The following is a 24,086-nucleotide window of genomic DNA, read 5'->3' on the forward strand; positions in this document are numbered from 1 at the left end:
TTGAAACCTTGCAATCATTCTTATTAGTTCCTTTGATGCGGTGGTATCTCATGTTAGATGCAGAAATTATGCAATTTGTTTGTTGTTTTGGAATACCATGTAGGCAGCACAGCTGATTTAATGATGTAAAGTGTACACCATTTGTAAATTTAAGAAATTAAAAATAAAGGGTGAAACTACAAACCAATAACATTGTTCAGATGTACATTAGAAATGGTGGACCTAGAGAGATTATTTTATCTAAAATATTCTCATAGTAACTTAGTCTGAAGAGTCTTTTTACAATGTGTCCTAATATGTAAGAATAGCCGTTTATAAGAGTGATTTATTTATAAATAACTTTAAACATTTTTTTTCAAAATTACAAGAAATTCATAAACAATTTTTTATGTGTTTTCAAAACAAAAACACATTTACTTAATAATAGACACATATAACTTTGATCTCCACTGTTAAATCACTATATCATTGCAAAAACTGTAGGTCAAAGAAAATAATGTATAAACAGGATTGTTGTCAGTCAAGCGAAAACATACTACTTGACAATTGTTTGTACAATCTTTCATGTGTTTTCAAGTAATTTAAATTTTCTTATTTTTAAAACTTTTTATCACGTTCATTATGAAAATTAAGCAAGGTGGTTTATAAATGAGAAAATTTTCTAGCAACTGTTTTTTAAAATATTTTTTTATTTTTATGATCAATAATCAATATCTAGAACAGAAAAAAATGTGATTTACATTAAAATAATTAATAAATTTACACATAATTATGAAGTAGTTTATAAGATACAATATACAATAATACAAGAAAAAGATAATAATCTTTAAAACAATTATATATATATATAAATTTAAATAACAAAATATTACTGGCATATATAATGAAAAATTAAAAAAAAAACTTTTAGTTTAAAATATAGATCATATTAAATATGTCTACCTAATTGAGATTAAAAAAAAACAATACATGATGATAAACAAAATTAGAAAAAACTGAACAACTGATGAACAGACTATACCATCTAATAAATAATATAATTATTGATATGCATATTTAATAACATTACAAATCAATTATATAAAAAATAAATTTTATTATTATTAATAATCCACGTTATATATGAGTAATATAATAAAAATAATATTAAATATATATACCTATGTGTATTACTTTAATTACAATGTAACTGATAAAACATAGCGTGATTCAATTAACGCCTTACTACTACTAATTAGTTTAGTTCTATCATTACAATATTAATTTACAAATAACAAAAATATACATCTTTTTTTTTAAAAATAAAATGGTTAACTAGCAATGGAACAGTAATAAGTTTCTGTTCTTTTAATTATTAAAAGAACACATCTCATGAGTATGTATGCAAGTTTCCATCAAATCTGATTTGCAGAAAAAACTAGATAATATTAAACCAAACTGGTATATCATAATGTATGTAGAAAAAACCGGTTTGGCTTATTGTTATCTTTGTCTGAAGATTAGTTTTGGTTTGTAAAAAAACTTTTTGGCCTAGATTAAAGAATGATATTGATTAAATTATTATCTAAATTTTTAATTATACAGGGGGTGTGGCATAAAATCTGATTGTTTTCATTAGTGTGTGACTATCAGTGCTAGTGGTGGAGAGAGAGAGAAAAAATAGAAGTGAGGCCAACTGCCCACACAGTGTTATTTTAGTAGCGATGGAAATGTGGTTGGGTGAGAAGTGGTGAGCCTTATGTTACTCCCTCGCCAGTTCCGTCAATATTTCAATGTCTCTCAAAGAGGTTGTGTTCCATTCCATAACTCTATTTTGTTATGGGTGCAGAATGTTTGAGCTACAACAAGTTCAGTTTTAAAAAGTTAAAGGGAAGGCAGGACATCAGAGAATGTTAAGCCACACTGTTAGCATGTTAAGAGAGCAGTGAAAACTAGCAGCTATCTCTCTCTCTTTCCATGCCTCAAAATTTTCTGATGCTTTAACTTCAGTGGAACCAATCAACTTGTGATTTAGTTTGGTACCAGCAAGATCTGCCTACATACCTACTATTGCAGTCGATAATTTGAAAGAAAAATTTCTTGGGGGTCTAATCTCTCACCATGAAGACATTGTAAAGCTTGTTTATTATTCGAACCTCAGCATATCTATGATATGCTGAGGTTAGAGGCCATAAGTCAGGAAATTGTTGCCGTAACACAAGGGCTGTTAGGTTGTGTTTTTGGGAGTGCTTCATGAAAGGCTTGAAGAGTGTCTGGTGAAAAATGGATGTCATTTTTAAAACAAACTTGATTTCTTTTCCATTTTTTGTGTAATTTAGAAATTGTAAGTATACCACACTCAGAAAAATAAGTTAAAAATATGTTCAGTGGTTAAACCTGTTGCTTCTGTTTAAAAATTTGGGATCAGTAATAATATGAAGATACCAGAAAGCTTGAAGAGTATAAACCAATGAATCCTTATTCTCCAGAGGTATTCCTTACACAAACATCTAATTGGTAAAACATTTGTAGAAGGTACATTATTTACCTATATGTAATGTTTATTATTAATACTGCTGCTTTCTAGTAATTTATTAGTTCCTAATAAACTGTACATCATGTTATTTTGTTCACACTCATATAAATATTTCTTGTTTATAACTAAAAAAATATACCCAAAGTAAATGTAAAAGTGAAAATTAAGAATTCGTTACCTTTGACACTTTGACCAATATCTTAATTTTTTGCAGTCACATTCTCCCTTTTCTGTTTATTATGACGCTCATAATTTTTCTTATGAAATACAGGAGAAGATATAAAGAATCTGATTTTGATGAAACAGAATGAGTGAGTTAAGTGACGAAAAAGTTGATTGTATTGAGGTTATGAAATTGAATCATAATGCCTGTAAAGAGCAACTTAGGTGGAAAGTATAGGATAATTTTTTCCAGGTTGTTTTACAATTGATAATAATTCAACATTTTAAATTTACTATTATTATATTTTAGCTTAACAGTGCAATTCATGTAATGCTGTTTAACTAATTTGTCACAAGTTAAACAATAAGGGAAATACATTTTAAATATAATTTTATCATTTTAAGCATTATGCAGAGATATTTTTATTTTCTGCCAATTGAATAACTTGAAAGCCATTTATTTACAAAAGATGGACTAAGAAAAATCTTCTGTTCCAACTTTATTTTTCTATTCTACAAGAATACATTGCAACATAGCATGTGTTAATCATAAACTTGTAGTTAAATACTTTATAAAGAGATCAGTTTCAAATTATAAATATAAAACAAACCTACTGTAACTTATTTTTTTTAACTGTAAAATATTCAAAACATTGAAGGAAAGCAACAAAATATTATTATACATCCAATTGAAACTAATGATAATATTATAGATATGATAAATAAATAGAGTAGTCCTAATAATAAAATCGCAGTTCATACCTTATTGTGAAATGGATGCTGGATTTGCTAGTGCAGTGAAATACAGTATAGTATTACATACAGTACATAAATAGACTACCTCTGTTTTTCCAGATTACCAGTTAAAAACCGGTTTTTATCTGAGAAAATACAATAATTGCTAATAATAATTACTATTATTCTACCTACAGTTTTGTGTTCAATGTTTTACAAAATTTGATATAGCCTAATTGTATTTTTTATTTTTGAAATTGATTTTTAAGTTTGATGCTGAGTATCATTTGACTATATTTAGATTTCGTTACTAAAAATACACTAAATGCTTTATAAACATTAGAAAAAATGTTTTTAAACTTTATCTATTATTAATATTCTTAATTTTAAATTTAATTTTGAGGTATTTATAATAAATTCAAAACGAAGGAAAGAAAATTTTTGTATTTTATTATAATATTGAAAAATAACTGCCTTTTAGTATCTTATAAAAAATGTTTAGATTTTAACTCTTTAATGGTTTATTATATAAAATGTAATATTTTTTAATTTTTAAAAAATATATTGTAAATAAAATCTCCTATTTTAGGTAATTCTTAACTAAACATACGTTTTTATTTATAAATTAATTATTTGCACTGTAGTAAATGTATCTGGTTTCAAATTCAGGTAAATAGAATACTTTTTAATGGTTAAAAAATGAACTTGGAATTAAACCACGGTAAATCTACACAAAACTGGAATCAAAACCAAGTAAATCTAATTGCTTCTGTTTTGTTTGACAAGTTGATTAAAATAGATATGACCCTTACAAGAACGTTAAATCGTTTTGTGGAAGTTGTGGAGGCAGAACAAAAATAAAATTATTTTAGCCATGTGCAGCAAGTGGTTAGTGGAAGTCCCCACAAACATAAAATCTGTTGAAATAATCTACCCAGCAAGGGACATATGCTTATTCCCTCCAAGTAATTGCTAATCCATCTAAATAGTTTGGTATTATAGAAAATCGTTCTGAAGCACATAGTGTGGAAGCAGTTAGAATCGTGGCATTTCAAAATTAGTGCTTAAAACAGATTTATTTTATAATGTTTTTGCACTAAACTGAATGTAATTGTAAGAGGAGAATTATACTTCAAAACAAGATTGTGGTAATGCTAAAGTTTTAACTGAAAGTGGACTAACTGCAAGTGATATAAACCCTGATATTATTGAGGCTGATAACTCAAATAATATTAGTATGGAAAAAATAAAGGGATGTTGAAGAGTTGTTAGAATCTTACTACGTAAAGACTGGCAGAATGACAAACTCCAATATTACAGTGAAGTCTTGAACCGAGCTGAACATTTACTAACAGTTCCTTTTAATGAAGAAATTTGTGAAATGGTTATTGATATTTTAGATGAACATTTACATATTTAATTATTTATTTTATTTCACTAATTACACAATGTCTAAAATGTTATTTTTTCTTCAAATTAAGTTAGGAATTTAAGGTATTATTGTATCTGTATAATATTAAATCTATATTTAATTAAACTAGTCTTTTTATATTTATTTAACATTAAACACACTGGCATGAATATTCTACAAAGGCAAGACAAAAGTTAAATCTTTGTTGGTATCAAAGCTAGGTATCAACAAATTTTAAATGCCTATTATTAAAAACATTGGTGCGGTATTCAGTAATTATCAGTGTAATTAGCAAATCCCACCATGTTATTATACACGAAGAAAAATTATGTTGATAAAATGAATGAGGTAGTTTTCTTCCTTTTCTGACAAATGCAACAGGGTGGAGATACCTGGTTTTGTAACCAAAAAACTCAATTATAAATTATACTAGTAATTGCAAAAAAAAAAAAAATAGTAAATTTATTTTAATGAATGTTATATTTTTCAAGTTTTATGAATAGCGAAAAATATTCATAAAGTATGTTATACATTACTTATTACCTTATTTTCACAATATATTATTAAAGATGAATTTACATACGTGTGATGTATTGTTGCCTATACTACAGGAATAAAATCACTTCATGATGTGGACCATGCAACAGGTGTGTGGTGAACATTTCCTGAGTTTTTAACTTTATAATCACTTTCACCAAGAAATCAAGTAAATGTATAATCAAAAACACTGATTTAACAAGAAAAATAAATAAATTCCTGCCCTTATATTGAGAATTTGATTATAAGTTCTGGAGCCCAATGAGTTAACGGTTTGTTTTCTTTGTGTTTTTATAAAATTAATTTTAATTTGTCGCTTAGTAAGCCAGAACTTAGTCAAAAACAAAAACACATATCTCTCATCTGTAATGAAAGTTACAGTTTATTAAAAAACTTGAACAAGGTGTGTTGGTAGCTAGTGTTTGAAGGGAATATGGAATTTTTAAACAAACAGTATCTGACATAAGCGTTCTGGTGCAGATGACGATCTCGAATAAATGGTATCAGCAACATTGTTCAAAAGGTATAGCTGTAAGAAGTGTTGAAATACAGTTGATGCTAAAAGATTAGCCAGTTATTTTAGGTTTTGAAAACTTTTCAGCAACCTCAGGTTGGCTGTACAGATTTCACCGATGACACAATATTGTCAATCCGCAGAAAAAGTCTTAAGTGGAGATAGTGAGGCCGTTGCTACATTTAAAAAGGAACTTGATGATCTGATTAAAAAAAAGAGTCTACTACTCAGTCAGTTGTACAATGCAGACAAGACCAGATTATATCTGTGAGCAATTCCTGAAAATACCCAAGCATCAAGGTCTGTAAAAAATATTCCTAGCCGTAAAATTGATAAGGTGCAAGTATCTGCCTTGATCTGTGGTAAAGCTGAAGGTAATCATGTATTAAAGCCAATAAATAGTCAGAATGAGCAAAAATCCTCATGTAATTAAAAAAAAATTAATACGTTGCAGATGTCTTCAAAGATTAGTTTAAAAATTTATGCTGTTCTGAAAATAAAAAATAGATGCGCTCAAATTTTCTCCTGAATACGTAAAAGGCAGTTATTCTTATTGGCAATGTTCCATCCATGCCAACCTTCTTTCCTTTGCAGTGAAGGTGGAAAAATAAAGTGCAAGTTTTTACTGGCCAACACAACAGCATTAATACAACCCATGAATCAAGCTGTATTTCTACTGTGAAGCAGTGTTACAGTAAGCTATTTTTAAATGAAATTTTGGAAGCGATTGAAACGAGTGATAACTAGGAAGAAGATAACATGGGTAAGTGTATACTTCAGAACATTAAATCATATAATTAAAGATCAATATGATCTTTAATTTTGCAGTGAAGGAAGTAAAATGCTCTATGTTAATAAAGGCATGGAGTAAAATACATTATGATTTACTAAGTTAAGAGAACGATGAGGGATTAGAACTAGAAGATTACAGAAATGATTTATTAAAAGCAGGAGAACGTGATGCTACTCGTGAAGATATCAAAGCGAGGTTGGAGGTCGATGAGGATGATCCTGGTAACAAAAATTTAACAGGAAGAAATTGTGTAACATGTAAGGGGAGACTCAAATTATGAGGATAATACACTGAAAAACAAAAGAGTATTTAAATTATGTGACTGACTTCATGGAAAAATGTAAAAATAAAGAATTTCTGCGTATTATGAACTCTTGCGACATATGCATAAAAAAATAAGCAGTTTTTTCAAAATGCCTTCTGGAATTATACCTGGTGATTGCACATCTCATGCTCCCAAACCTGAGCCGTGTTCTTCGATGATTTGCATGCAAACTAATTTCAGCAAGTGATTTAAGTATGCAAGTGATCAAAGGTTCTTTGTTCTTTTTTACATAGTTAATAATTTATTTAAACATTTGTTTTTTATTAAATTTTTATAAATAAGATGTTGATTGTTGAAATTTTATTTTTGTTTACATTATGAACACTTTATTTATTAATCAATTATTTTTTGAACATACTGTGTTGCACAAAATTAAGCCAAACAAATAAAAATTTCTCTAATACTGTAAATAAATAATCAAACTACTGTATCATATTCTAAAACGCAATAAATAAGTGTATTTTATAATAAAGTTTGAGTTTTTGTTTTAAACCCGTAACTGTCAAATATTTGTGTTAATCTGGACAAACTTGAGTTCCATTTAGTTCAGATTAACAAGGTTTACTGTATATAAATCTTTTATGATGTATTTGCAATATGTTCATCTTAAATGGGAAATAAAATCAACATTTTTATTTATTTTTTTGTATTATAATCTTTACGCACCACCATTTTTGTGTACTATAATCTTTACTAAGGTAATAATTTTCCTTAACAGTTACATTAATTAACAATATTAGAATTCAAAACACAGGATGTGGTATAAGGTAGTTTACTGAAGATCTGTAACTTAGTGACAAATTCTATGGACAATGTTAAATCATTTTCAATTTAACTGAGCTCAATTACAATAAAGTAGTATTGACTATGAACATAATGTAATAAATTCATTGCCTTAAAATATGTGCAAGATTACTTTTAAAAGTTAGATTAAGTGATCAGATTTCTAAATCACATTTTTCAATGATAATTACAATTAATTTTTCAGTGTTTATTTTAATAAAAAAGGTAAAGTAAATTGCTGTTTTTATTTGTAAAAAATACTATTATAAACATAATTTTATATAAAAACAAAAAATTACATAACACTCAAACACTTAGAAAAATAACTTTTAGAACTTAACATCTTGAGAAATATTATGCTACGACCATGTCAACCTAAGAGACAAATTAGTTTGACTATGTCAACAGGTTTACCTGACAAGTTGTGGAACACATCTATCTAGCCTGATTCATTTTTTCTTCAAATCAAATTTTGTGGTAACACATTTTAAGTATGTAGGAGATTCATGAGGAATGGTATATTTTAACAGGTAACAGTATCAGTTAATGTACAAAAAAAAAATATTGAAGTGACTAAATCTCAGTAGTTGCTAAATACAGATGATAATGTATTTTTATATTATAAAAAAAAATATTCATAGAATAACTGTAATTTTACACTGAGTGCAGACTGCATGTAATTATGACACATCTTATTAAACTGGTGGATGCTATGAGAAAAATAATGCGACTGGGCCATAATTGCAACCCTTTTCTTTTTCTGTTTAGCTTCCAGAACCACTATAAGGTATATTAATTGTAACCCTAATAAATTAATCGTATCATTCTTTTTTTCTATTTATGGAATGTTGTTAACCATTTCTAAATCAATAATAAGCTGAAAAAAACTGAGCACAGTAATATACAAAGTAATATATTTTTTTGTTTGTGCAATTTTTTATTATTTACTACTGATTTATTATTGAATGCACCATTATTGATTTCTTGTTTACAAATATTCATTTTTTTTTACATTTACAATGAAAATATAATAAAATTTATTAAGAATTATAAAAATGTATTACATTACCAGTTATAAAACTTCAAAATGTATTTTACTTTTATTTGGAAAAAAGGAAAAATTTAGTCTTTTTATTTCAACAAAGCTCCTTTCTTTAGTTGGTAATAGTGAGCGGCCTGGATTTTGAATTTCAGTTTTTCATTACTACTTTCAATTATTAATGGCATTACCCATTTAAAAAAAAATCAGAGTGGGATGACTGAACTTAAGAACACACAACACAATATAGCACTGAGAACAGCCATTACTACATCAGTTTTGAAAAGTACACATTTATTATATAGCCGAATTTGTGCTTTTTTTATGTGAATCGATATAAAATTTTGAGGACGTGGTGGAAAATTATCATACAAAAGTGAATTAATGCCACAAATTTCTCAGCGGGAGAGAAGTAGGAAGGGAATAAATTCTGTCATCGGGACATGTTTTTTAAAAGAAAATGCAGTTGCCACATCCAGTGTTAAAAACTACAGTTTTTTACCCAAGCCTTTTTCTCACAGGACTGACACAAATACCTTCAAAAATACTGTTTCACATACATACTGCACACATACTTAGATAACATATCAATTATTAAATAATACAATTATAAAATGTACAATATTTATTTTGCAGATGCACTATTAAAAATGTAATAAATAAATAAAAAAAAAGTAAATAAATGCTCAATAAAAATATTACTAGCAGTAATAGTAATTATAGCTGCAAAGAATAATTAAAACGATATGAACACTGACATAAATATTTATCATGATTCCATAATGCGGAAAATGAGTTCAAGAGTAGCAGGCGTATCTTGACAAGTGATAGCAGCTTGGTGCACAATAGCAACTAATTCATTATCCAGGATATTCATGTATAAAGGTGGTAATTTTTCACAATTACTACCCGCCTCGTATCCGACCTGTTCAAGTAAAATTAACAAAGTAACAATAAAATTATCATCATGTCCATAAATTATAAATAATACTAACTAATAGCTTTGCTTGATATTTTGTGAAAGCAAGGAATCAAGTAAAATTGTTACAGGGATATTAAGAAAAAATAATTCTGCTTAATTCTTCTAAGACTGTGGACTGATACATTGGTGCCACACTAGTGGATTTTCTTTTTTACTGAACAGTTTACTAAGTTAAATTATCTTGCTTAAAATTTTTACTTAACTGAACATATATTAGGCTGATTATGGTTTTTTTGCCAATTTTGGCATATCTTTTACAACCAAACTTTTCTTTTAGTGTGTCATTCTTTTCTGATGGGTCATGTATTAAGAGATTCAGGTTTAGCTAATTGTTTCGAGATGTGTGGAGGGTAATAAAACTGTAGAGGAAGGCAAAGATTGTAATTTATAGAATAAATAACAGAGGAAGTAGGATATAATAATTATGTTGAGTTATAAGATTAACACACAGAACAGAAAGAAATGTACTAAGCATTAAACTAGCCAAATGACTAAACATAAATTTACATTGTTTAAAGTTTTGACAGATTTTGTTTTTTCTTATACTATAAACCATAGCATTTTTTTCAAAAATGAATTCATTAAGGATTTCAGTGCACAGCTGAGGTTCAACTTTTGGTAGTAAAGCGTTTAAACTGATGTATATAGATGTAATTAAAAATTTTCTGAAAGTAATTATTTTTACCTAATTTCTTTTTACATACAGAAGTATATTAAGTACTTGTTGAAAATTTTAAAGACAGCTTGAGGGAGTAAGAAAATTAGCAAAGAGGAGAAAAATTTATACAAAGCAAAAACTAATGTCTTTTGATCAGCTGCTAAAAATCATGAAGTGACTTTTGCAAACTCTGTTGAATTCCACTGCTAGAATATTATCACAGATTCTGTAAGACTCTGTAGACTTTTTTTAATCCAGTTTTATGTGTAAATAAATGAATATTTCATAAATAATAGAAAAATTAATTTGTGTTTTTTTTGTCAATTTACACTCTTACATCTAGAAAAAAAATTCCTTAACATTGTAAATATTATAGTAATAATTTATTAAATACATAGATTAATTTACTAACATGATCAGGATGTATAGCGGCTCTAACTCCAATCATAGTCAAATTTGCTGCAGCCAATAGATCAAGGTATGGAACCAATGCCACACAAGTAGCTCTTGCTAATGACTCTGATAAACGGCTTATATCCAGTGGATCACCTGAACCCTCAACTTCTTCACACTATAGAAAAATGTAATAAATAAATAGAAAATTTAATATCACAGAAAATATATTTGCAAAATAAAGTATAAATTGAAAAAAAAATTACAACTAGTTTATGGTGAAAATTAACACTATTATTTACTATTTTTTTTTCAATATATAGGGTGATTCAAAGAAACGGGAAATTTTGAAAGTTGTGTTGGTAGCCGTGGGCGATTGGTACCACTTGATAAGTGGCGCCAGCCTCTCTAACCTAACCTGCCATTTAGTTGTCGGATCCTTGGAGTGGTGCACAACGTGCATTTGCTATCAAAGCGTTTTACAAAAACAATGACAGTGTGAAGGGAGCGCATAGAGAATTTCATAGTCATTTTAATCTGGGACGGCACGACCGTGTTCAATCAGCACATGCAATTAAAACATGGATATCTAATTTTGAGGAAATGGTTCGGAAATGAAAAAGAAACCTCCAGGCCGTGAGCGAACCGTCCGTACACCACAGAATGTTCAAGCTTTACAAGATGGTGTCACACGAAGTCCACATCGGTCAATCTGTCGTCTCAGCATATTTACAATTGCATAGTTCAAGTGTTCGAAGAATGTTAGTGAAGGACTTGCAATACCATCCATACAAGTTGCAGATCGTCCAGGAACTGAAACCAAACGATGCAGTTGGGCGAGCACAATTCTGTAATGTAATGCTTCACAAGATTAATGATAACGAAGAGTTTGTTCACGAACTGTGGATGTCAGACGAAGCGCATTTCCACTTCAGTGGATTTGTTAACAAGCAAAATTTCAGATATTGGGCACAAGAAAATCCTACGCAGCTACACCAGCGTCCGTTACCCAGCCAGAAAGTGACCGTGTGGTGTGCTATGTCATCTTACGGTGTTATAGGCCCTTATTTTTTTGAGGATGACAACGGTCTTGTGATTACTGTGATGTCAGCTCGTTACGAAGCCGTGCTTGAAACCTTTGTTGTGGAACAACAAAAGAGATTTCCACCGATTCTTAACACAGCCTGGTTTCAACAAGACGGAGCAACGTCACATATTGCACGAATATTGATGGCAGCTGTACGCAGATTGTTTGGACGTGTCATTTCACGAAATGGTAACATTAGATGGCCTCCCAGATCGCCTGATCTCTCAGATTGCGATTACTTTTTGTGGGGTCACCTTAAAAGTAAAGTGTTCCACAGTAGACCAGCTACAACGGAAGAACTGAAGGCAAAGGCCCGAGAAGCAATTGCAGTTGAGATATTACGTCAAACCATGAACAATTTAACGAAGAGACTTTGTGAGTGTTTACGTAGAAGAGGAGGTCACCTGCAAGATGTCATCTTTACAAAATAAACTAAAATGTATGTATCCTAAAATGGCAACATTTGTACAATTACATGAAATAAAATTCATTTTCTAAAAAAAAAGTTTCATTAGTTATTTAATTTTTTTAATTTTCCGTTTCTTTGAATCACCTGTGCATACTATTAAAATTTTTCCTAGTTTTTTTTTTTAATTGTTTGACAGAAAAGATTTAATTTGTGATAAAGTTTCTGACAACAAACATATGCCGTAGGTAAAGGAATCGGAAGAACCCCATTTTATGTTTATGTCATAACATCGTCCTTCCTGAAGTTAAACAACCCTTCATTTTTCATTTTTTCAGTAAAAAAATAAACTTCTTACTACATAAACTTTAGATCAATGAATCACAAAATTGCGATACAAATTCACATTTACAAGAATCGAGCAATAGTAATAAAAACAAATTCCAACATAAAAAAGGAATGCAACCACATCCAGTTCTTCAACTTTGATGAGGAAAAACCAATAAATGAGTTGAAAGACAAATAGCAAGGATGAACAAACAGTATTCAGTTCAAACGAAATAAGAACAAAAAGTAATGAAATTAATGTAAAATAGGATAAAAAATTAAATATTAATATAGGAGTATATAATATGCATATATATAATTTAAACTTAATCAGCCACTCCACAAAGTATAGTATTAAAGAACATTCTTACCTTACTCTTTTTCCACATTAATGCGCTTTCGGGAATAAGCCCATCTTCAGTAATTTTTTTCTAAATTTTACTTTTTACATTTACACTATAGATAAAATGATATGTTAAAATTTTAACATATCAAAAAAGTATTTATTAAGTCAATAAAAATAAACAATTAAAAAAAAATTTAAACTTATAATTTTAAAATTTCCTTTAACATATAATGCATGGTGAAGGAAATTTAAAAAAACATTATAACGGTTTAAATTGAAAAAAAATTGTTTTTTTTTTTATTGACTGAACAAATATTTGTTTTAAAAAATTTTAACATATCATGTTATCTGTAGTGTAAATGTAAAAGTAAAATTTAGAGAAAACATTACTGAAGATGGGCTTATGCCAGAAGTGCTTTAATGTGGAAAAAAGTAAGGTAAGAATGTTCTTTAATTCTATACTTTGTGGAGTGGCTGAATAAGTTTGTATTATATAATTAGCTAGATTTTACATACAGGGGAAGTATGGATTACAGAAAATTTAATTTAAATAAATATATATATATATATATTTGTTTCAGCAATAAAATTAAGGAAAAATGAGGTAGAAAGATTAAAAAAATTAAATATGAATTAAAAAAAAATTTCTAAAAAATATTTGTTATAAGTCCATTTACGGCAAAAAACAGGAATGCAACAGAAAAAGAATAGTAGAAAATTTTTCAGTGAAATGATTTTGGATAAGTTGCTTTCAAATAATTTACAAGATGTTCTGGACATCTCTATGAATTTGGACTATTTTTCTTGATTTGGAAGCAGTACGCAGCTGTTCACATAAGAATCTACTAAGTTATTAACAGTTGTGGATTGCCATGTGAGGATATGTTATTAATTAGAATAAAAAAATGAAATGATGGAAAAATATTGAGTGTTATAGTCAAAATATAACCAGTTCAGTTGTGCTATCAATTTCCTGCTTGAGAAGGCTAACACTATCTGTGCTTCACAATATTATCCTACAAAGTTATTTTTATAACTTTGTAGGATTAATTGTTTGAGGGACAAGAGCCAAGTTTGTAAAGTGTACGGTCAAAATTCAAAAGCAGAAGCTAAAAGTCAATCGATGATAGGCATAGAACAAAGGAGGAAATGGTGAAGGGTGAAATTAAAAAGCAAAACACAATGAAAAGACAGAGGAAAATATATGGCAAAGCAAAAGACAAAGACACACTACAGAGGAGATAAAATTAGTTTACAAGGCCATTCACAAGGATAAAGAATATTTGTAATAGGTTTGAGCAGGTATTCCCAATTAATGCAAAATCAAGTTCCCTGTTGTATTATCTTCATCTGAGACAAGTTTTATTATAAAGTATATTATTGTCTTCTTCAGCAGTTAAAATCAGAGGAAAAACTGAAAATCCTGCCAATAAGAAATTTCGTCTTTGAACAAAAGAGAATTCTGTACTATAGAAATTCATAAGAAAATAAGGGAATCTGGTGACGAGTTTATGAGAATAGGTTCTGTTGAAAAATGGTGTATAATCATGCTATTAGAGGAGATGCAAACGTAATGACAAGAGTTTTCTTAATGATTCTCGCATGTGACTGAAAAGCAGAAGCATAAGTTAATAATGGAATAAATTTATAAGGATACATGATTTCTGTGCAAGGACTGGTATGTCTAGTGAATTATTGAAGATGGATAATGTATACAAAGTTGTTTATAAACACCTAGGGAAAAAACTTATTTTACTGTCTAAAGAAGACAGGAAAAGGTGAATGGGAGTGCTTTGAAATTTTTTGATCAATATGAGCAAGAATGCAATCAATTTCTTAATCATTCTATACCTAGTAACAAAACATGAATTTGTCTAAGTGTCAATAAATGATACCAATCAAGAGCTCCTTCAAAACTAAAGTCAAGCAAATTTTATGGATACAGAACGTGATGGCAAGCATTTGTAGGGCCTAGAGAGCCCTCTTCCTTCTCCACTCCACATCTAGCTTCTAGTAATTTTGGAAATGATGAGGTCAAAACCTGGTACTGTTTGGCAGAAAAATAAAACACACATAAACTTAAATATAACTATAAAAAAAAATCAATGAGTTCGTTTTTGCACGAACCTTTTTTTTGAAAATGTCTTCCACCAACAGCCATAAAACATCGCCACTCACAAAGGGTAAATGTAAATGTAAAATAATTTAAAAAAATTATAACTCATCTAATTAGCTACAGTTAAATTTTCTTTATTTTCTGAAAATGGTTACAGAATACATGAATCAGCATACGAAGGGGCAGTAAATATTTTGAGATGAAAAACATCACATAATAAAAGAAAAGAAATTGAAACTGCTTGATTTAAAAGTAATAGTAAAAAAAAATCTCTGCATACACATGGTTAAAAAATACAAATAAAACTAACCTGTAATATAAATACTTCAGTCCATCTAATGATTCTATATTGTCCTGAGTAATCAGTGCCGTTATGTACTCTCATTGAAGGCACTCCATCTAGTGGGCGACCGTCAATACAACTTTTTACACTGAAAAAAAAAAAGATTTTCTTTATATATAATTCCACACAAATTTTAATATTAAAGTAACAATTACATAACACAAGATGTGTTGTACTTTTATTTTGATTTTATTTATTTTTACAAATTTTTCTGCTTAAATTAAATAATTATATAATTAATAAAAGTAATAAACTTATTCAAAAATCATTGTTATAGACATCACACTTAAATCTAATGGTATAAAATATCATGAGAACTCCACACCAAATCAGCTTCAACAAAATAAAATTGTGAAGCATTCTGAAACAAGACTAGGAGTATCTTCTTAAGGATAAAGATTTAATTTCAAAGTTTTAAAAATGATCAACAGGAGGAAGTTCATTAAACGGTTTTAAACATACGATTGAAAGAAAGACTTTTGGTAGCTGTTGTACAAGCAAAACAAAGATGAAAATTACCTATCCTGCTTGATCACTCTCTCTTTTTTTTAGCCTCTATGTTTCAATTAACCACACATCTCAGGAATGGTTGAATTGAGACTGTACAAGACTACACTCCATTTACAATCATGCATATCATCCTCTGAAGTATTATCTGAAAGGTAATTACTGGAGGCTAAATAGGAAAAAGAAAAGGTAACCACCAAAGAACACCGGTATCTATGATCTAGTATTCAAATCCATATAAAAGTGACTGGCTTTACTAGGATTTGAACCTTAGAACTTTTGACTTTGAAATCAGTTGATTTGCAATGAGTTCACCATTAGACCAATCCAGCAGGTCCTGCTCGATATCTGGTATTTGTAAGTCAATTGTGTCAAGTATTATACATCAACTTCATTGTAATACTGTAAGTAAAAAAAACTAACGAATCAATTTCTAACATTATCAATAAACCCCTAAATGAAACAAGGTAATACAATCCACCAGTTGAACAATAATAAAGAAATCTTACTAACTTTATTACAATCTTTCTATCATATCTGTGCATCTCTATGAATGCGGATACGTATTACGCACATATATTTTAAATGTGACCTGACTTATGGAGTAATATAAGAACTTAACTGTAGAAACATTGTTTAAACATTTAAAATAAAACCTTAATCCCTCTTAACCATTTGCTGAATATGCAGTTTTTAACAAAGACTGCATATTTGTTAAAAACTGAATTTTATTCATTGTAAGATTCAAAATGTTTTAATGAATGAAAGTAAACTGAAATATTACAGAAATATTTAATTACTTAAAATACTTCATAAAAATTGTTTCACCATGGAGTGCAATAATAAAAGAACACGAAACACACAACTTAACAAATCTTGAAGTTCAATAAAATAATACCAAAATTGTTCTATCATGAAAATCTTTCACTAAATTTATGCCATCACTTATGAAACAATGTTTATAATATATGCATGATAAAACCACTACCACAACTAAAGAACACAGCAAGTCATACCAAGAGCTGAACTCATACTGAAAAAAATTTCATAACGTTGAATTACTCATTACTTGACTAACTGAAATGACTATACATGTTTGGCTTGATATGATTCAACTGTTATGTATCAAGTATAGGTCTGCAGCATGTATCGAAATATAAACCTGATGTGAATAAGCCAACATACAGATGTACTAACTTATTTGTATTTGTTCCGCAAACAATGGAACAAATAAATTTAAGGGACTGTAACTTAAGAAAATAATGGGTTGTTTCAGAATACTATTCAGATTCAGCATATAAAATACTATATAGAACACCTACTCCCTTTTCAGTTTCAAATTTTTTTTATATTGACCAATATAAATGTGAATTGTATATCTTCACCCAGTTGATTATACTCGAATACATGTGGTGTTACAGTGTCATACAGTCATTCAGATGTTTATTGTTATTCTGGGTGTGAACTTTGATTTTAAAAATGTCATTGTCGAAAAGCCACTTTCACAAAGGAAAGTTGATCCAAAGTAGGAGTTTAATATTTGAGAAGATTCTTTTACAAGTTGATATTTTCTCTCATCCACAAGTGTTCAATAATCAGTTTGTGATACTCTTGTTTTTAATTGTAGGTCAAATTGAAAATCAATTATTTCCATTCCTAAAATACTGACATTTTTACTCAACATACTTGCAATCTTTTCGACATTTCAGAAATATTTATATCAACAAATGGATTTAAAATGAATGAAATAATTGGATGAATTTTATGAAAATAAGAAAATTTAATTTCAAAATTAGTTTTAAGTTAAATGAGATTTCCTGAATATTTATCTTATTCCATTTCCTTATATTTATGAATTCAGTTCTCTAAATGAGGAAGATGACTGAAGTTAGATTATTTAATATGGGATATCCACAAATTTAATTTTAACTGAAATTTAATTTTACATTTCCTATTAATTCAAAAAAGCTCTCTACATTCCCTAGAGTTCAAGATTGAGTTTATTCATTTTGATTGTTTTATCTGTAAGAAAGGAAAAATCTGATCAACCAGCCACAATCATTAAGTTCATAAGTATGTGTTAGTAGGTTGAAAGTTGATTTATTATTACGTGCATCAGATACATTCTTAATCAACCAGATCGAGCATGTGAGTATGAATAAAATAGTCTTACTTGAGGATGATCCTGATTGTTGTGACTACTGTACAAGGAGGTGCTCGATGAGACCTTAGCACAGGAGTCCAGTTGGTTAAAATTTTCAAAAATTGCAAATATCTTGAAAATAGAATGTCCATTTATTAGTTGTGTGACATCTTTAGTTTACCATTCCAGTATGGCAGTGAAGTTGTATTATTATAAATTTTGTGGTTATTAGGGTTTATGTTTTCTAAATTTTGAAGTTTTTTTTTGATTTGTTATTTGTTGATGTAATCATACGATTATGTACGGGCTGATGATGCAGGATTCTGTAAAAGACGACTATTGGGATTAGTTTTTTACATTTTTCTGTTATTGTGTTTGGTGGTTAAGTTGTTTTTTTTTTAGTGTAACTGGCACAGTGGTCAATATGCTGGTGAACTATTTGAATTTTCTGAAAGTTATATGTATATATATATATATATATATAGACACTCATATGTATAATTTTTAGAACTATTTTATTTTTAATAAACATGATGAATCTAATATGCAAGCCACAAGCCACATTAAACTGGTATGCAAGCGACATGTTGCTCACAAGCTATGGTTTGGGCACTGCCATCATAGATACCTAATTCTTTATCAGTAAAAAAAATATAAACTAAATTGAATATTTAGTTGAGATTCCAAAAAAAACTGATGGAATCTATCTGGAATTTAAAATATTTTTCAAAAACTAGGAAATAGCTATGACAGTAGACAATTTTTTTTTTTGTCTAATCTGCTGAGAGTTTATTAATATGACAGTAAGTTGATTTTTCTTATCTTTTCAAATATTTTAGAAAAAATGGATATTTTCAGTAAATTACATGAAGTTAGTATTTATTTTGCATGACCTACATGAATGCAGGATGTTACATGTAAGTAATATTGGAGAATATTTATTTCAAAGTAAAGTTCATCAATATAATATGAGGAGTAAAAACTATTTTGTGGCTAAAGAGCATAACGATTAGAGATTTAAGAAGAAACACAGTTATGCAAGTGGAAAATGTTTGTAATCATTTACAATGATAGAAAAAAAAAGTTAATGTTTCTCCCTCCAAGCGTGATACCATTTCTTGAATTGCTTTTTTGCGTACATTACAGATCTGCAAATACAATTTTTCACCCTTAGTTTTAGATAAATTACACTTAAAAAAAAAACACAAGGGAAAATACAGTTAAAATCACCCTTAGTTTTAGATAAATTACACTTAAAAAAAAAACACAAGGGAAAATACAGTTAAAATTTGTAATTTTGCATGGCCATACCTGTGTTAGAAATGATTTCGCGGATGCTTCTCTTTTATAAATACCCTCAGACACATAATAAATTAATGACCAACAGTAATTGGCTGGCATGTTAGTATTCCATTTCCCTTTATAGCGGCTTTCCATCACCGAAATGTCTTGGTGGAAACGTTCACCGTGTTTGTCACTTACATCTCCCAAGGTTGTCCGGGAAAAAATCCAGATGCGAGTAGAGGAAATGTATTTTCAAAGACATATTACATCCCATAGTTTTGTATGAAGTAAGAAGTTGATTAACAATATCGTGGTAATTGTCGGATTTTTGTTTGCTGGGAAAATATTTTCAAATGTCTTTAAATGAAGGCCAAGTAGCACTTTCTAGATTGAATATCATCTTTGACCAACTTTCTTATTTGACGATCAACAAATATTCCTTCTTTAATTTTTCCTTCAATTTCATTCGGAAATTTCTGCCTGACGTATACAAATCCAGGATTATCCTTCATTGCTTTTACAAAGTTTTTCATTAGTCCTAACTTGATATGGGGAGGGGTAATAATATTTTTTTGGGTTCAACTAAGGATCCATATATAATATTTTTCCCATCTGGAGTTGAGTTGTTCCTCAACTCGTTTCTTCCTCTATTTGGTAACATAATGTTTATCCCTAGCTCAGCAGTCCCATTTGCAAAGAAAAAACACGTACTTACTATAACCTAACTGCATGCCTAACAAAATAGCTACAACTTTCAAATCACCACATATGCTCCAGCTATGTTTTTATAATTTATTTTTTTCAAGAACATCTTTCATTACATTGTATGTCTCTTTCAAATGAATACCATAAGCAATTGGTATCAAAGGATATTTATTATCATTGTGTAGTAGAACCACTTTTAAACTATTCTTGGACAAATCTATGAAAAGGCATCAGTCCTCAGATTGATGAACTTGTCCTAAGTGCAACATAAACTCATAAATATTTGCGCAATAAACCAAATTATTTTCATCAATAAAGTACTGAGAAAGTTCTTTTTCTTGCCTTTGAAAGCCCAAAATTTTTGTATTTTTTTGAAGTAAATTTCAACCTTGCAGTCTTGATCCTAACAGTTCAGCTTGATTTTTTTTATAAATTTAAATCCCTAACAAAGTCATTTAATTCACCTTGTGATATAAGATATGGCTTATTGGAAGATAATTCAAAATCAAAATCATTGTTGTCTTCTTCAGTACTGCCTGATTCTTCATCGCTGCTTTCGAAACATACATTCACAGGTGGCTCAGGAACTGGAATAATTTCACTGTGGGGTACACACCTGATTGCAGATTGCAATGAAGGATATTTTACAAGATGTTTAGATTTTTTAGAAATTCTAGACACACTTGTTAAACATAAGTAACAAGTTACATGATCCTTTGGTTCACGCCAAACCATAGCTACACCAAATGGCAAAGCCTTCTGCGTACCTTTCAGCCATCCTCTTAAATATGCAGAACAATTAGTGCATACTATATGAGGAACCCATTTCTTATCCTGATTACCAATTTTACACTGATAGTACAAATGAATACTTCTTTAATTAAAGGTGTAATGTTTTTTCTATTTGATTTTACAGTAAACTCACCACATACATAACAAAAGGTATCCACATCATTTACACAATTTCAAGGCACTATGACACTGGACTTTTAACAAACTTAAGACAGCAATAAGATTGAACAAAATTAATTCATTCCTAAATCCAGTGCTTAATACAAACAACACAGTTGTGTTTTCAGCTACATGTTTTGACCTGCACAGACATGATTAATCTTGTCCATGAAGGCTTACTCTTCAGTATTAGATATGATGTCATAATATGTGACAATGATATGATTTAATTCTTTGTCTAGTATTGTTTATTTATAGCTTACAAATTATGTTAACAAAGTTAAACAATAAAAATTGAGCTAACAAAATACAATATAAAAGGTTAAAATGCTAACTGTACATTGAAAAATGAAAAAAATCCTTTAATTAAAATTTAAAAATTTTTTAAAAATAGAGGGTGATAGAAAGATTCCTTTTAGCAAAAACAAAGATTCATATTTGTTTTCAGTATTAAAAAAAAAAGATTAAAATCATGTATCGCATGTTAGGAAACAAAAATTATGTTTATCAGTGTTATCAATAAAATAACATTCATACTACCTGAAGATTTTTTCATACCAGAATAATCTTCTTTTTAATTATACAAAAAAAGGATCAACAACAGAGGTGACTTGTAAATCGATTTGTGGAAAAGTTTGGGCACAGTATTTGGGAAGCAGTTTTTTTTTAATATTTATAATATTACAGAAAAAAATCAGAATAGGCGATGAATATAACTGCAATTCATTACTTAAATTTGCAAAATGTATTCAATGAATATTTGCACAAGCACTTAAATGGTCCTGATTAATTTAATGAAGACTAAACCTGATGATTTGGCTTGGCTGTTCACTTAGGATAGGATGAATTTCTTTCATATAAATTTGATGTGGCATGCAAATTGACTTTTGCATGGTTCAGTATTCTTTTATGATATTTGTATTCTAAATAATAAACAAATTTTTACACTATCAGTTAACCAAACAACATCTACGTATTTAATGCTTAATATCTAATTTTAAAAGTATATATACTGAGTGTATAAAAAAATATATTCGAGTCTTAATAATACATCACCTGGATGAAATCTATAATATTGATTTAAGGCTAAAATCAAAAAGTAAAAAGGACAGTTTTAGTGTATGCAAGGATGTAGATTAATTCCCTATTTTTCCAATTGACAGTACCATAAGCTAAGAAGGTGACTCCTACACACCAGAAAACCTATGTTTTGCAGTTTTTGAAAAGTGAATCTATAGTTACAATTCAAAATGTGTACCATAAGAAGTTTAATTGTGATCCTCCGAGCGAGAACATTCATCATTAGCACAATTAGTTTGAAGCAACCGGATGACTGTATAAGGGAAGAGTATGAAACGACCAAGGGTATATGAAGAAAATGTTGAAAGTGTCAGGGAGTTTTTCCTGTGTAATCCTAAAAAATTTGTTAGGAAGACCAGCCGCAACCAGCAAAGCTGGTGTTGTCAGTGTGGAATCTTTTAAGGAAATACCTACACATGCATTCATACCGTTTATAGTTATTACAGACTTCGAAGCTATGACTATAATGTGCAAGCCGACTTCACGATAAAATTGTTGCAGCATGTATATGAAGATTTTCTTGTCACATTATGTTTAGTGACGAGTTAAAATTTCATCTCAGAGGAAAAGTTAATACATAAATTTTCTAACCTGGGGGTCAGAAAATTCCCATGAACTCTTACAATATAAAAGAGACTCCTCATAATTAAATTCTTTCTGTCCAATATTCAGACCATTCTTTTTCACTGAATTAAGCATAAAAAGAGTTACTTATTTCGATATGCATACACGGCTCTTTCCTGAACAGCATGATGGACCAAAGAATTTTATCTAGTGACAAGACAGTGCACTTCCTCACTGGCATAATGCTATAAAGAAGTGACTGAATATTTTCCCTGACTGACTGACAGAGGTTGTTTGCAGTGGCTTCCAAGATCTGATTTTCTCCTTTGGGGTTTATTAAAGAATATTGTGTTATGTGCTTCCGCTACCTACTGAGCTACCTGATTTGAAGGAGCTGTCGCATCCATTAAAGTATGAGTTAAAGACAGACATGCTGGTTAATTATGGAATGAACGCTCTGATCAGTTGGATGTATGATGTGACAAAAGGTGCTCACATTGAAAACTTGCAGGGAGTAACTTTAAGAGTTACTCTTTCATTTTATTTGTGGTTCTGTAAGTCCAAGTTGAGATAATAAATGTTTTGAAACCTTGACATTCTTTTTTATACACTCTGTATATAATGATATGATAAATTATTAAAAATATATATACAATACATACCCAATATTAAAGTTTGTATCATCAGCTGTCCAGCGTAATAGCACTGTTTCCTCAGCATGAGGACCACACCTTATAGTGTAGTCTCTCATATCACGTAATGCAGATCGTAGAGCAGTCATTGTATCACCAGGCACTTGTACCATCAGGCCATCCTCAACTATGCTTGATTTACCAGACAGACCGCATGAAGCTTTTAATGCACCATTAAACACAACAAAACTAGCACCGGTCACTTGGAACAGAAATAAAAAACACATATGTTTCCATTTTATACAAAGCTAATCTTTATTAATTTAAGATTCACCATCATCACCCAAATTTTACTTCTTTCAAGAACTGACTCGACTCAAGTCTTCAAATTTTCTTTATAAGGTAAATCTAAGTGAACTAATAACTAATAAATAAGGATTAAAACAAGGTTAGTCAAATAAGATATACATTTTTGTTTGGTCATACAGCTTAAATTTAATTAAATCAGAATATTTATATATTTTTAGTAACATAAATGAAGTGGAAAGCATAATTCCACTTACCGAAATCAATTTAGTTCTTTGTAATTGTGTTACAAAGTCGGTTTCTGCTAGATTCCAGGCAATGAAAAAAGCTGACTTAGACGTCACTAAAGCTTGCATTTGGCTGATTTTCATGAAGTTTTAAGTAATGTTAATTAAGCATGGTAGTGAAAAGTTGATTAAAATCTGTGATAGGGCAGGGCAAG

The 24,086-nt window shown here is 29.3% G+C and overlaps 1 protein-coding gene across 4 annotated transcripts in view; it reads right to left on the bottom strand.

Moving 5' to 3' along the window:
• Positions 1-663: 663 nt before the first annotated feature.
• Positions 664-24,086, bottom strand: part of Sara (Smad anchor for receptor activation) — an 88,749-nt gene continuing 65,326 nt past the window's right edge. For 2 of the 4 annotated variants that reach the window (XM_075373276.1, XM_075373279.1), the window contains exons 14-17: positions 23,369-23,600; positions 15,440-15,560; positions 10,867-11,025; positions 721-9,739 (exon numbers count right to left, since the gene is read on the bottom strand). In XM_075373276.1, coding sequence (XP_075229391.1) covers positions 9,584-9,739; positions 10,867-11,025; positions 15,440-15,560; positions 23,369-23,600 — 668 coding nt within the window. In that variant the 3' untranslated portion in view covers positions 721-9,583. The other 2 variants (XM_075373278.1, XM_075373277.1) reach the window with 2 other exon arrangements.

The sequence above is a fragment of the Lycorma delicatula genome, chromosome 8, assembly GCF_047948215.1.
Source record: "Lycorma delicatula isolate Av1 chromosome 8, ASM4794821v1, whole genome shotgun sequence".
NCBI classification, from domain to species: Eukaryota; Metazoa; Arthropoda; class Insecta; order Hemiptera; family Fulgoridae; genus Lycorma; species Lycorma delicatula.